This window comes from Drosophila navojoa, chromosome X (genome assembly GCF_054131105.1).
Source record: "Drosophila navojoa isolate 15081-1374.11 chromosome X, UAZ_NAV_1.0, whole genome shotgun sequence".
Classification (NCBI taxonomy): Eukaryota; Metazoa; Arthropoda; class Insecta; order Diptera; family Drosophilidae; genus Drosophila; species Drosophila navojoa.
Window position 1 is genome coordinate 8,709,394 of NC_142895.1, and position 12,964 is coordinate 8,722,357.

The 12,964-nt window shown below is 43.1% G+C and overlaps 1 protein-coding gene across 1 annotated transcript in view; it reads right to left on the bottom strand.

The window, feature by feature from the left end:
- Nucleotides 1-602: 602 nt before the first annotated feature.
- LOC115564589 (uncharacterized) overlaps nt 603-12,964 on the bottom strand; it is a 181,097-nt gene continuing 168,735 nt past the window's right edge. Inside the window, exons 2-3 of the mRNA XM_089264139.1 lie at nt 3,696-3,762; nt 603-1,652 (exon numbers count right to left, since the gene is read on the bottom strand). Of these exons, the coding sequence (XP_089120265.1) occupies nt 643-1,650 (1,008 nt within the window). The 5' untranslated portion in view covers nt 1,651-1,652; nt 3,696-3,762 and the 3' untranslated portion in view covers nt 603-642. The remainder of the gene's footprint in view (nt 1,653-3,695; nt 3,763-12,964) is intronic.

The window sequence follows — 12,964 nt, forward strand, 5'->3', positions numbered from 1 at the left end:
GTTCCCTCGAATTCCTAAAGATATATTTGCCATCACCCAAAACTTAGCATAATTGAAGAGTAAGAAGTGAAAGGGTGCCAAGAGTGAACTCCTACAGATTTTAGAGCAATTACACATAGAGTCATATGCAACTTCCATCTAAGCTTAACTCTACTCTCCTCTACGCTAAAACTAGTTGAGAATTATAAGCAGTATACGAATTCGACGCACGGTGAATACCCTGTAGCTAGATAGAATTTTTCGCTCAAATGAATCCACTTGTTTGCTGCAACAAAAAAAAATGAGAGGAAGCCAAGTAGAAAGTTGGAAAGAGAGGATGGGAAAACTGGTCTCTGAACGAAGGCAAGTTTCGCTCTGGCCGCTCCAAGGCTAGCGATGCAGCTGAGCGTAATGAAGTTTGCGTAGCCAAAACGCGTCTTGTGTTTGCGCAATTTCCGTCAAGTGGTTTGCTTGCCTCGCTTACGCAATCCGCATTTTTCCAAGCGATTTGCTCAAAGTTCAACCCGCCCCCACCACCCGCCGCATTCAGACCACCCATACGGGGCGCAGTTGCTAGAAATGTTCATTTATTTGTTGGATCTGTGGACAAGAGTGTATTGACATCGTGGAGTTGGGAATCGGCTGAAGCCATCTCTCCACTAACTAGCTGAGGCGTGGCAGGCTCTGGCGCAGCCAATTGCCGAAACGTATCCAAAACGGCTGACGGCGCCGTAGTCGGGTCTCGACGACGACGGGCTCGTCGATTTGCTGGAAGGACGTTTCGGAGGGCGGCGGCACCTGCAGTTCCAGCCTGATATTGCCCAAATCCGGTAGCTCTAGCTGCTCCTGCTCCAGTTGCTCTTGCTGCTGCTCTGCCTGCTGCTCCTCCAGCTGCTTCTGCTGCTCCTCCAGCTGCTTCTGCTGCTCCTCCAGCTGTTTCTGCTTCTGCTGCTGCAGCTCCAGCTGTTTGCGGCCGAGCTGCTGTTCGAGCAGGTTGCGGTGCCCAGACATACTGCAGGTGCGCTCCAGAAACTCCTCGAATTCGATCAGCTCCTCGATGGGATCGTGGCCCAATTTGGGCCGCTCCTCCGGCAGCTCCTCCGGCTCGGCAATTTTCGAGCCGTCGGCCATGGTCAGGGTCCTGGTGAAGAGCTTCGCCTTGTGGGTGACGAGCGTGGCCATCTGTTTGCGCTGCTCGATGGCCATGATGTTCACCTCGTTCGGCATGTCGCAGTCCTGGCCAGCGGCGGCTCGCGTCTCGCCGGCATGCACATGGATATGCAGGCTGGGCAGCTCCTTGACCAATATGCGGCCGTCGTCCTGGACGAGCACATTGTAGCTGGGCCTGCCCATAATCACGTCCACATCGAGCCCCATCTCCGGCACTATCTGGATGCGCTGCAGCGACGTGGTCAAGCTATTCAACAGCTCCAGATCGTTGATGCGCTGCTGCAGCAGCGATTCCCCACTCGCCTGCTCCGCCGGCATCAGCTGCCCCAACAGCGCCCAGTCGAAGATCGAGGGCAGCAGCCCGCTCTGCACGATCGCGTCGGGCACCTGGATGGCGAACTTGCGGGCCTTCCACACGGACCGCAGCTTGTCAATCTCAACCATCCCATACAGTTTACAGTTCTGCTGCATGTCGCTCAGATAAGAATGTTCATTGTTCATGACTGAAAGAGAAAGAGAGAGAGATGGGGAGAGATTAGTGGGAATATTATATATAATTGTGTGAGATATGTGTGAAAAACATTTCTTATGTGAGATATTATAATGAAAATGAGAGAGAAAGAGCGAGAGAAAGAGAGAGAGAAATGGGGTAGGATAGGATAGGGATGATAGAGAGAAACATAAAGAATTATTCTGAGAGAAGAAATTATTCTGAAAGAGAATAAAATTAAAAGAGAGTAAATGAAGAATTCTCAGAAGAGAATGATTATTATGAAATATTTTTAACTAATTTCAGATTTTTTTCTCTTTTTTTTTAATTTTTAATTTTTTTTTAGAGAGTACCAGATCATCTTTTTTCTCTATTATCTTCCTTGAGAATTAGTATGAGAAGATAATTCTAACATAGTGAATAATTTTAAGAGGGTAAATTAATACGAGCGAAAAAATCACACACACTGTAAGAGAGAGGCACAGCGAGAGAGTGAGAAAGACAGATAGAGAGACAGAGAGCGAGAGAGAGAGATTGAAAGCAAGGCATACAGAATTGTTATATGATAGGAGAGAGAGAGGCAAAATACGGGAGAGAATCATTCCCAGAGCAAGAGACATAGAGAATAGCAGCGAGTTTTATTTTGACATATGGAGAATTCGCATGATAAAGGGAGAAAAGGAAAGTCTCCAAGATAGAAAGGAAGATAAGAAGTATTAACATAGACTGAGAGAGAAAGAGAGAGAGAGAGAGACAGAGAAAAAGAGAGAGATTAGTCCGAGAGTAAAATATAATTAGTTTAATAAATAATTATATAGAAGAAAAGAGTCACTAAATATGAGAAAAGAGTGAGAGAGACAGACAGTTTCAGGTAATGAGCATGACTTTTGCATTTCATTAGAACTAACTAATGAAATATAGATAGAAATGAATATATACAAATAAATATTCCAAGAAATTCTTAAAAAAAAAAGAACTTAGGATTAGAGACTTCACTTGAGTATAAAAACTGACTGCATTGCTATAGAACATCTTAGTACTTCGAGTAATATGTATACAAATATACATACATACATATATATTTACATATAAAAGTAATTCCAGTTATAGGAATTTACTCTGTAAAGCTATGATAAGTACCAGGATTGGGTAAAAGTTTTACAAAACTTCAAATTGAAACGAACTTCTTGAGATGTGGCAAATAGTTGAGGCCGACTTTAGCGACTGCAGCAGCTGTCCACGCCTCAATTGTGTTTATTGCATTAAAATTAACTTATTTATTGTTATTATGGAGCCGGCCATAAAGCGAATGCGTAAAGGTAGCAAGCGAAGCAAACGCCAAAGTCGTAAAAACTGAAATTTGTCGCTGCGTGTAAATGGAATTGTTTAAAGGTGAAAGCGAACAAATAAACAAATTAAGAGAGGCAGGGACTCGGAATGGACTCGCGCAGGGGCAGGGGGGAAAGGGCGGGTTCAGCAAAAAAATAAAATCAGAAAGGGAGGCAATATGAAAGCGGGTCACAGAGAGAAAGAGAAACCAGAGTGGGGGTAGTCCATGAGGAAAAATTCCGAGGAGGAGAGAAGAGAGAGACCTACAGAGGTTTCTCCGAACAGCTCCGAGAGGCAGGACTTCAAATGAGAGGATAGGGGAGGGGGCGGATATTCGCAAAGGGCAACCTCTCACAGTGCAAAGGGCGAGAACTGTGAGCAGGGGCAGGGGCAGGAGGTAAACACTGAGAATTGGTCTCTGTATCCGCAACGGATACGCATTATTTTTGCCGGGCCAGCGAGCTCGAAGCCAGCCGCAACAATAAGCCAAAAGGCAACAGCCGAGCAGGCAGCCATACACAGAGGCATCTGCAGCACTGCCGAGCAGGGGGCGTGCCCGGAGGGGTCTCCGCCCAACGTCTGGGCATTGCAGACGACGGCGATTTAATCTTTGCCGACATTTTTATTCAAATTTATTTCAATATTTCGCAGCAGCCCTGGAAATGGGCGAGTGAGGCAGCAATGTACATTGCTAGGTAATACATAGATACTTATTGCTAGGACTTACCTCTAGAAATTTGTATTGTTGATGCTAGCGTAAAATTGGGTTGGTAAACAAACAAGTTAAACGAAATCTTTTGGTCGCGTATCAACTAAAAATTTGGATCAGTTACGTGTAAAAAAAAAAAAAAGAAAAAAAAGAACACACAAAAAACAATAATAGTGGCTAGCTCGGACGAGGGCTGGGGCTGTGGGGTAACGGTGCTTGCGGTTAGCAAAATGCAAGCTCCAGCAATTGATCGTATCGACTTCCTCAAGAGTTCTTGTTCTCCCAGGTTTGGGTGTCGGATCAGTTCTCAGTTCTAGGGTTTCCTGGTCGCTCTCGTTCGACGGCGGGCACTATTCACAGCTCTCGATATATAGATATAGTTGTATATGCAAATATATATATATGCATATAGAGAGAGCTATATATATATATGTATATATTCGATTGGCTTGCGGTCGGGTGTCGGGTGTCGGGTGAGTCTCGCTGGAGACCCACGAAATCTTTCGAAATTAATAACTATAGAATTTAATGGTTTAAGTAAAGGAATTCAAGGCCAAAGGGATTTAAATAGTGCACGAACTAAACACAAATGAAGCACTAACCGAAATTTCAATTGACGAACGAGAATGTTGACAATGGGTAAATTGATTTGAAATACTTTTGATGACTTGTGTGAGTTGATTTTGCTTTGGTTCGAGGGGATCTCTAAATTTGTAACATAGTAGGCTAGGTGAGTGAGGCCAGGCCTTTGCTGTCACATTACTTGATAGAAGAACATATGAGAGCCTGTGTAGGACTCTCACTCAACCGAGTTTCCTTTTACTATTGTCAATTTTTTCGGATCTTGGTCACACTCTCTTCGCTCGAATATGTCCGAGGCCAATCCATTGAATTGATTTTCCTCATTATCGGTCTCTGGCCACACTTTCTCTCGTAGTGCTTACGGCAGTAGAGTCAATGGGGCCACATTCGTCTATCTGTATCAATAAAAGAAGCAAAGAATGATTCGATTAATAACCTCGCGCTGTGTTGAGGGTATTCACTAGTCGTGCACTCCCGACTAAAGCATTTTTAATTCATATATTCATATTTCAATGGTCTAACTTGTATGCCATAAGTAATTAGACACTAATTAATTGAGATTAACCCCAATAAGTATTTGCAGTATTTATGTATATATTCTATTCTATATTCTTCTATCTTGAAAATATTCCTAACCTCAATTCGTGTTCTATCTCACAATTTTCAGTCACGTCTAATAATTAATTTCCTTATTAAATTTGTTGGGCTTTAACTTTTTTCAGCTCGTCCGGCGTAATTTCATAGCCGGAATGCCCTCAAAACTCTGGCGTAATGCGCTTAAGTGTCTGGTATTTGCCAGGACATAGCAGATAGCGGTACAAAAAATGAGGCTAGCGTCAACAATTAGGCGCAGAAGTTAAAATACCCTAGACTGGGTAAGTATATTGAGCGGGGCATATGCATTACATACATTTTGTATTTCATTGGGTGTTTTTATTCGGTTAAATTTATAGAATCTTAAATGTTTTATAATTAAATTTTATGGAACTGCAAAATCTATTTTATATTAATATTATAATTTGCCGTCACATTTAATTTCGTCAAGCAAATAGGCAATTAAAGGGTATGTTAAAGGCCGAGCACAACAGGAAAAGTGGAAGAAACTGCGTTTGCAAGGAAACAGTTCATGGACGCAACTCTCACATATGCTTGGAGCTTGGCTGGAAGCAACAGACAGCTCTTGGAGAGACCGAGCGGGAGTGGAGAGTGGGATAGCAGGAGAGAGGGAGAGCAGGAGAGAGGTGAGCGCATGGACTGTGCAGCTGGTCAGACATGTTGTCAACTTTGCAAAAAGCGGAAGTTAGAAATTTCACAGTGCGATGCCGCTGCCGCTGCCTCTGCCTCTGCCTCTGCCGCTACCTCTGCCGCCGCCTGAGCTGCTGCTTTGGCTGCAACATAGAATTCATTATGGCGGAAAATGTAAAAGGCATAAACAGCATCGCACAACATCCGCATGTCTGCGAACACAACCACATAAACACACACACACACAGACACGCACGCACACATGCATCCGGATGAGGCGAGTGAATGGCTGCGCGACGAGACACAGACAGAGCCGCACAGAGTGGAACTGGAACTGTAGAGCTGTCCCGGATTTGTTGGCCAGTTCGACTTCAGTGCCCGCTTAATATGCTAAATGTTGCAGCTTGTGCGAGCTTAATGCGACTCGGACTCTAAAAAAAAACATAATATCCAAAAGGAAAAGGACGGAATGCATCACAGGTTAAATCAGCATTGCCAAAATATTCAAAACGAACTTAAAGTCTTCTTTGTTTTCTCCTTACAGCTGGAAGGCCAACCTAACGGTGAGTTTTTGTTTTCTATCTTTAATTGCAAAGCATTTAACGCCAAGCCATCTGTAAGCGCTGCTCGCAGCTTAACTGTTGAAGCAAACGGCGAATTCCAATGGAAGCGCAGCCTGAATGCACAACAGCTACGCAGCTGTTCTTGTCGCGCACAGGCAGCGTTCGTCTAAGCTGCACGCGCACTCGCTCACACATACACACAAGCATGCGAAGAAGGCATAGCTGGAAAGTGGAGAAGAGCCTGTGTCGGTGTGTATTTGTGCGTGTATGCAAATGCGCCGGCAATTTGTGGGCGTGCGAGCGAGTGCGAGCACAAATCGAAAATGAAAATCTACAACTTGGAGAGAAAACGAAAAAAAAAAAGGAGAGTGGGAATAAAAAGTTTGTGTTAAAGCGAATATACTTGCTGGCGCAATGGCTGTTGTGAGTGAGTGAATGGACGGCGGTTGTGTGGGCGTGAGAGGGACAGAGAGAGAGAGAGACAGCGAGAGAGAGGAGGCAGACAGGGGATTAGGAGCGTGTATTTATGCTGCTGCTGTTATCGATGCCTCCATTGTCAGGCTAATTCATGTGTCGCCTGCAGCAGTCGATGCTGCTAAATCGATTAAAGAGTCAACAGATTTCAAATGCAAAACAGACGCAGGGCATAAAATATGCAACCAGATTGTCTGTCGCTGTGCGAGCGAGCGTGTGAGCGGTATGGAGATAGTGATAGAGCGAGAGAGAGAGAATAACAGAAAAAATGAGCGCTGTGGGCGCACCTAATGGGCTAACCTTGCACAGATTAGTGCCAATAATTGCCGCTAGTGGCGCTTTAGTTCCAAATGAGAATTAAAGCAAATAAACGCATTTCAATTACAATAAACAAACCGCAACAATTGAATATAAAATGTCATAAACATTACTACACCAACACACACACACACACACACACAGGTATGCATATACATACATATCGATATCAATTTAAATGGCCAAGCGTGTTGTCATCTCTTTCACGCCCATTATCAATTATCTTAATTGGCGCTTTTTATTCAATTAATTTAACAATAATTAAGCAATTTGCATGAAAAATTAATAAATTAAATCGATAATTTCATTTGGCTTTAAAGCAGTTGATAAATGTCTAGATAATACAAGTATGTGCAGTTTGGGAAATCTATACGGCGGTCGATAAATATCGATATCAATGACTGTATCTTCAGTGCAGTCGTGTTGATCAGTTCTGAATATATTAAAATGTAGTTTGGGATCATTGTTTTTATTTGTATTTTAATTTAAAACTTAACTTTTAAACATTAAAAATAAACTTAATCGATCTCGATAACTATCGATAGCTTTGTTCATAGCTGTAGTAATCGTCCAGTAACATCAACGAATTTCATAGACTCATTTTCCATGTCATATTATATTTGTTATGACTTCTTTGCTCTTGATATCGATAAATATTAAGATTACTCTCTATTGATAGTGTTTGTTCATTCCTTTAATTAACTTAGGCATTTTAGTTTAGCCTACGAAATTAGTTTTTAGCTTCATATATCAACTAGTTCCAAGTTCATAGAATGTGTTGCTGCCCTTTTTTGATAACCTTTGCATTGCCTTTAAATTCCCCAAGTTTTTCGACTCCTATAATGTCAGCATGGTCCCAAACTCACACACACATACACAGCCATTGATGTAGAGGCATTAAAATTGGCTTGCAACACATTAAATAACATCCAAGTTGAAAGGACTCTGGCTTCAGCCCCTTCCCATCTATTGTTGCCTTTGCCTTTGTGCCTGTGGCCCATTCACACACACACACACACTCACACACATTAGAGTAGAGCTCTTAAAACTACACACACACGCACACACACATGCGCATATATGAGTGGGACGACAGGTAAATGTATAAATCCGCAGCTTTTGTGCTCGCCAACATTTTTAACATACTAATTAGTCTTTTGTAAGATTCATTATCATAATTGCAATTAACAACAAAAACGAGCAGCCAGCTGAGCGGCCGGGGCAAGGGCAGGCGCAGGACAGGGGCAGGGACAGGTGCTGGGGATATAGGCCGGGGCTTAACCATGTTGCCAACGTTGTCAACAACAAAAACGAATGGCAAAAGGCTAAAAAAATCAAGCACAGGCGCAAAGTAGGCCCAAGAGAGAAGGAGATACGACAAAAATACAGACAGACAGAGAGAGAGAGAGAGAGAGAGAGAGAGAGAGAGAGGGGAGCGAGAGAGAGAGAGAGGTAGAGGTAGAGCGTAGAGCGTAGTCGCTGTTGCTTCTATCCCTGATGTGGTCGCCTAATCCCTGGCAGCTTTTGCTCTCCTGGTTAAGCACCAGACATGGCTGTTGCCTGTTGACTAACACAAATCACATTAATCCGTTGATTGCAACGACTTTGCATTGCCTTCAACTCGGCTTTTTAATCCTGTGAACAATTCCCATAATCCTCCATACGAAGATAAAGAGAGAGAGAGAGAGAGCGGGGCTTTCGAAGAGGGGAATCTCTGGTTCAAGAATTAAGCTTAATTGTTAAATAGGTTTCTACTCAACAAGTTGACTAAAGCTAAGCTGACATTGCTAAGCTCAACTTAAAGCGATTGACGAGAGTTTTCCTAAAGAACTTTAACTAAGCTTATCCAATAAAGCATGGAGTAACGGGGTATATAACTTCTGTTGCCTAGTATCTAGAGGAGAATGTAAGTTATATATGCATAATCTTGATCAGAATTCACATTCGAGTCGAGTTAACTTTCTTCTTTTTTGCTCTCCGATCTTCATTCAGTCAGTATGAACGCGACGATCTCAGAATCTATAAGAGCTAGAGACTTTAAACTTTTTTTGAGAGTCTCTGTAAATCAGATGTAGAACGGGGTTATTTTAAAAAATCGATTACTAATTATATTTTATCAATATCACTTGAAATTCATATCGAAAATTGGCTATTAAATTATATCTCCTACTTTTGTAAGGCTAAGTAATTTTATTTTATTTTTTTGTGGACTTTTTCTACATATCGTCGACTGTCTGCCTCTCCGACAATTTGAGCTGATCCTTGAGGCTCTCTCACTTGTATTTCAATCCATAAATTAGCTACTGCCAACGTTGTTACCATAAATAATTTGCTCGTACATTGTAATATTTAATTAGAGAGGTACTATATCAGTTTAGCTGACTAATAATAGTCTCTGTGCATTTGACCCAATTAGTCTGTATGTGTCTGTGTATGTGTGTTGTATGTATGTATAAGTAAGCTTAATTTGTGGCGGGACAGTCGATACAGCAGAGACTAAAATCCGCTTAGGCCTTCATCATTTATAATGTCGTCTAATCACCAATCAAAATGCACAAATGAAATTTTAACAAAACGGATTAATTATATTTCAATATGAAAGAGCTGTCCATGTGTGTGTGTGTGTGTGTGTGTGTGTGTGTGTGTGTGTGTGTATTGGAATATTGAAGCATTGAATATGATATATGTATAAATAAGCACATATTGTGAATGAAGTGAATGAGTGAGATAGAGAGAGAGAGAGAAAATGATATACTATAAAATTGATGTCTTTTAGAGGGTATCTTCAAGTTTAGCAATCCACATAGGCTTTCACTATGCCATGTTAGTGCTTCGAATCCGAAACACTTTCGGATATTCGCACTCATTCATCCGCCTATTCATTTGTATGCATAATCGTATTCGAGCCTCAATTCCTACTCGCACAATAATTGATTATGTAATCGCTTTAATGAACTCCTAATTGAATTATGGGTTTTAGCCTGGATGCTAGGGTTGTGATTATGAAGTCGAATGCGCGCTCCCATGTGTGCATTCCACTTCACACCTCTTATACGTATATATGTATATGTATATGTATATGTATGTGTGTCTATCTCTTTCGCTGGATGCGTATTGCTGTCTCGTTCGACAAGGCCAGGACCATAAAATTTCAATTAGGCAAAAACCATTGAAGAAATTAATTGACAAAAAGCGACGCCTTGAGCTAAGTCTGGGTACTTTATTATATAGCTACTCGCGTACCTCGCTCTCTCTCTCTCTCTCTCTACCACACACTTCTCGCATATTGCTATCTCTTGTGCTCCATGAATTTTCGCAGCTTCTACAACATGAAAATTAATTTTCGACAATTTACTGCGCAATCTTACGCAAAAGTTCAACAAAAGCGACGATGACACCCCAGACCCTAGACTCCAGGCCCCAGCCCCAGAGCACTCCCACTCTCTCTCTCTCTCTCTCTGTCTTTCTCTCTGCCACAGTTTAAACCAAACAATCTGCAGCTGCGAGCAAGCGGCATTTAACGGCAAAGCGTTAAAATTCCTTTACACTTGGACCGATTCCGCGATTGCCACACATACACATGCATACACTCAACCCTCAGGGGCTGGGAGGGGGGTTGTTGGGGGTTGAGCCCAAAGAAATTGCATAAAACTTGTTGAAAAATTGTTCAGCTTGAGTTGCTGCTGCCTCGGCTCAGTGCTGACTGCTGTGCCATATGAACGATATGCATTCGCTTACCCTCAGCGTCCACGCCCGCCCCCTGCTACCACCCTCTAATAGACAGCCTCCGCCAATGTCCTAGCTCGCTCCCCTCTTGCCACTCTTGCCCTCCTCTCTCATCTGCTCCTTATAGCTTTTCAACTACATTGTCATTTAATTTTGGCAATAAATGTGTGCTAGAAGACCCGATGCCCCTACCTCCCCATTCCCTATCCACAGACCCCCATACCCCGGCCGCTATCTCCGTTTCCTTCCGCTGCAGACGACAACATTGTGTGCAAACTGTCTGATAATCGTCTTCCGCTTATTTTAACGTGACCTCCATCGCCCATCCCCCCTTGTGCCCCTCTGCCCCGCTGTCCCGCTAGGCGGGCATCTTTTTCGCGCACATGTGCGCCGTTTAAATTATTCAGCGGAAGCAACTCCACGAGCCGCCTGCAGCCTTGCCTACGGCAGAGGCCTTCCCTTCCCTTCCCTTCCCTAAGTGTGTGTGCGTGTAAAATATGATATTATGGCGCTCAAATAAATTACGCGGAAAATTATTATGGCCGATTCGTGGCTGGTCTTACATAAGGCACAAAGCCGCCCCCAAGCTATACCAGCTATACATATACATCTAGGTATACCTATGTATAGATATAGATATGGATATAGATGTAGATGTAGATGTAGATGTAGATGTAGATGTAGATGTAGATGTAGATGTAGATGTAGATGTAGATGTAGATGTAGATGTAGATGTAGATGTAGATGTAGATGTAGATGTAGATGTAGATGTAGATGTAGATGTAGATGTAGATGTAGATGTAGATGTAGATGTAGATGTAGATGTAGATGTAGATGTAGATGTAGATGTAGATGTAGATGTAGATGTAGATGTAGATGTAGATGTAGATGTAGATGTAGATGTAGATGTAGATGTAGATGTAGATGTAGATGTAGATGTAGATGTAGATGTAGATGTAGATGTAGATGTAGATGTAGATGTAGATGTAGATGTAGATGTAGATGTAGATGTAGATGTAGATGTAGATTCGATCTCTCTCTCTTTCTCTATTACCTCTAGATGTAGATGCAGATTCGATCTCTCTCTCTCTCTCTCTCTGTCTCTATTGCTCTATTCCCCTATTCATACTCTCCCTCTCTCTCCTTTTCTCTTTAGGAGTTTACTGCCAGCCTGTTCTCTAGAGATTAATTTCATATTTGATCCGAATGTAGAGTCAATTCGAATTGGAATCATTTTACGATTCAACATTATTTTTCTCTCAATTTTCTTTTCAATTTGTGGCAAGAGCAGAAATGTTGTTTTGGGCTGCGCATACGAACAACAGACAGCCGACAGCAGCTGAAAATTTGAGCTGGCTATTAAACGGGCAGCACAATCAAATATTAGCACAAGGGTTAAGCCGAAAGGGTCGACTGGGGGCGGCCCAGGGCCTGCAGAGGGCACAAGTGCGTTTGGCATGAAATGAGCTGCAAATCCTTTTGGCAACAGTCGACGGTGGGCAAGTGGGGCGCTGGAGCTGGGCGGCGGCTGTGCCTAAGGACTAACTGCTAAAGGTCAGCCACTTGCGGGTGCCGGAGCGAAGGGGGTAGCCGGAGGTAGCTGACAGGGAGTCCTTTTTCGGGAGTGGAAGGCTTGCCGCTGTAATCTGTACGCTTACGTCAGTTTTGTGGAATAGGCTGTAAATACTTTAGTCGGGCGCCAGCTTTGGCTGTCCTCTGCCCCCACTCCAACCCCCGTTGCGCTGCGTTTCCTGCTGCTGCTAGCAGTAAATATTTATGCTTGTGTTTTATTTATTTACATTGTCAAAACCAATTTTGCCCAAGGGTTCAATTGTTTTTCACTTTTATGCCTAACCAGCCAAGCAGCGCCGTGCTCCTCCATCTTGTCAGCGACACGCATGCAAACAAAATACATACTTCTGGACGTTGGGCGAAAGTGTTGTTTGCTTTCAATTAAAAAGCATCGAGGACTCGTAGCGCCTCCTTCGGCGCATTGTCAACCACCTGGCGCAGTGGGCGAAAGGCGATGACATTTCGCGCAGGGCTCCCCAGTCGGCACTCGGCATTCAATTGCAGCCCCATTCCGAATAACGGCCCAATTAACTCTTCTTATGCGCCATTTGGGCGCCCCAAACAGGAAGCGAGCCTCTTCTGCAAATGCCTCAACTCGGCTCAACTCAACTCAACTCGACTCGACTCGACTCACAAATGTCATAATCAACCACATATTTGTGTACTCATTGACAGTTGATGAGCCCTTCTCTGTCTAGGCCATTCGGACCAAGGCTCTAGACCGATTAGCAAACTAATTGACAAGTGGTTAAGGCCTTAGCGTTGACCTGGTCTAAGCCATTCGAAGTTTCTGTGCTTTGATGTGAA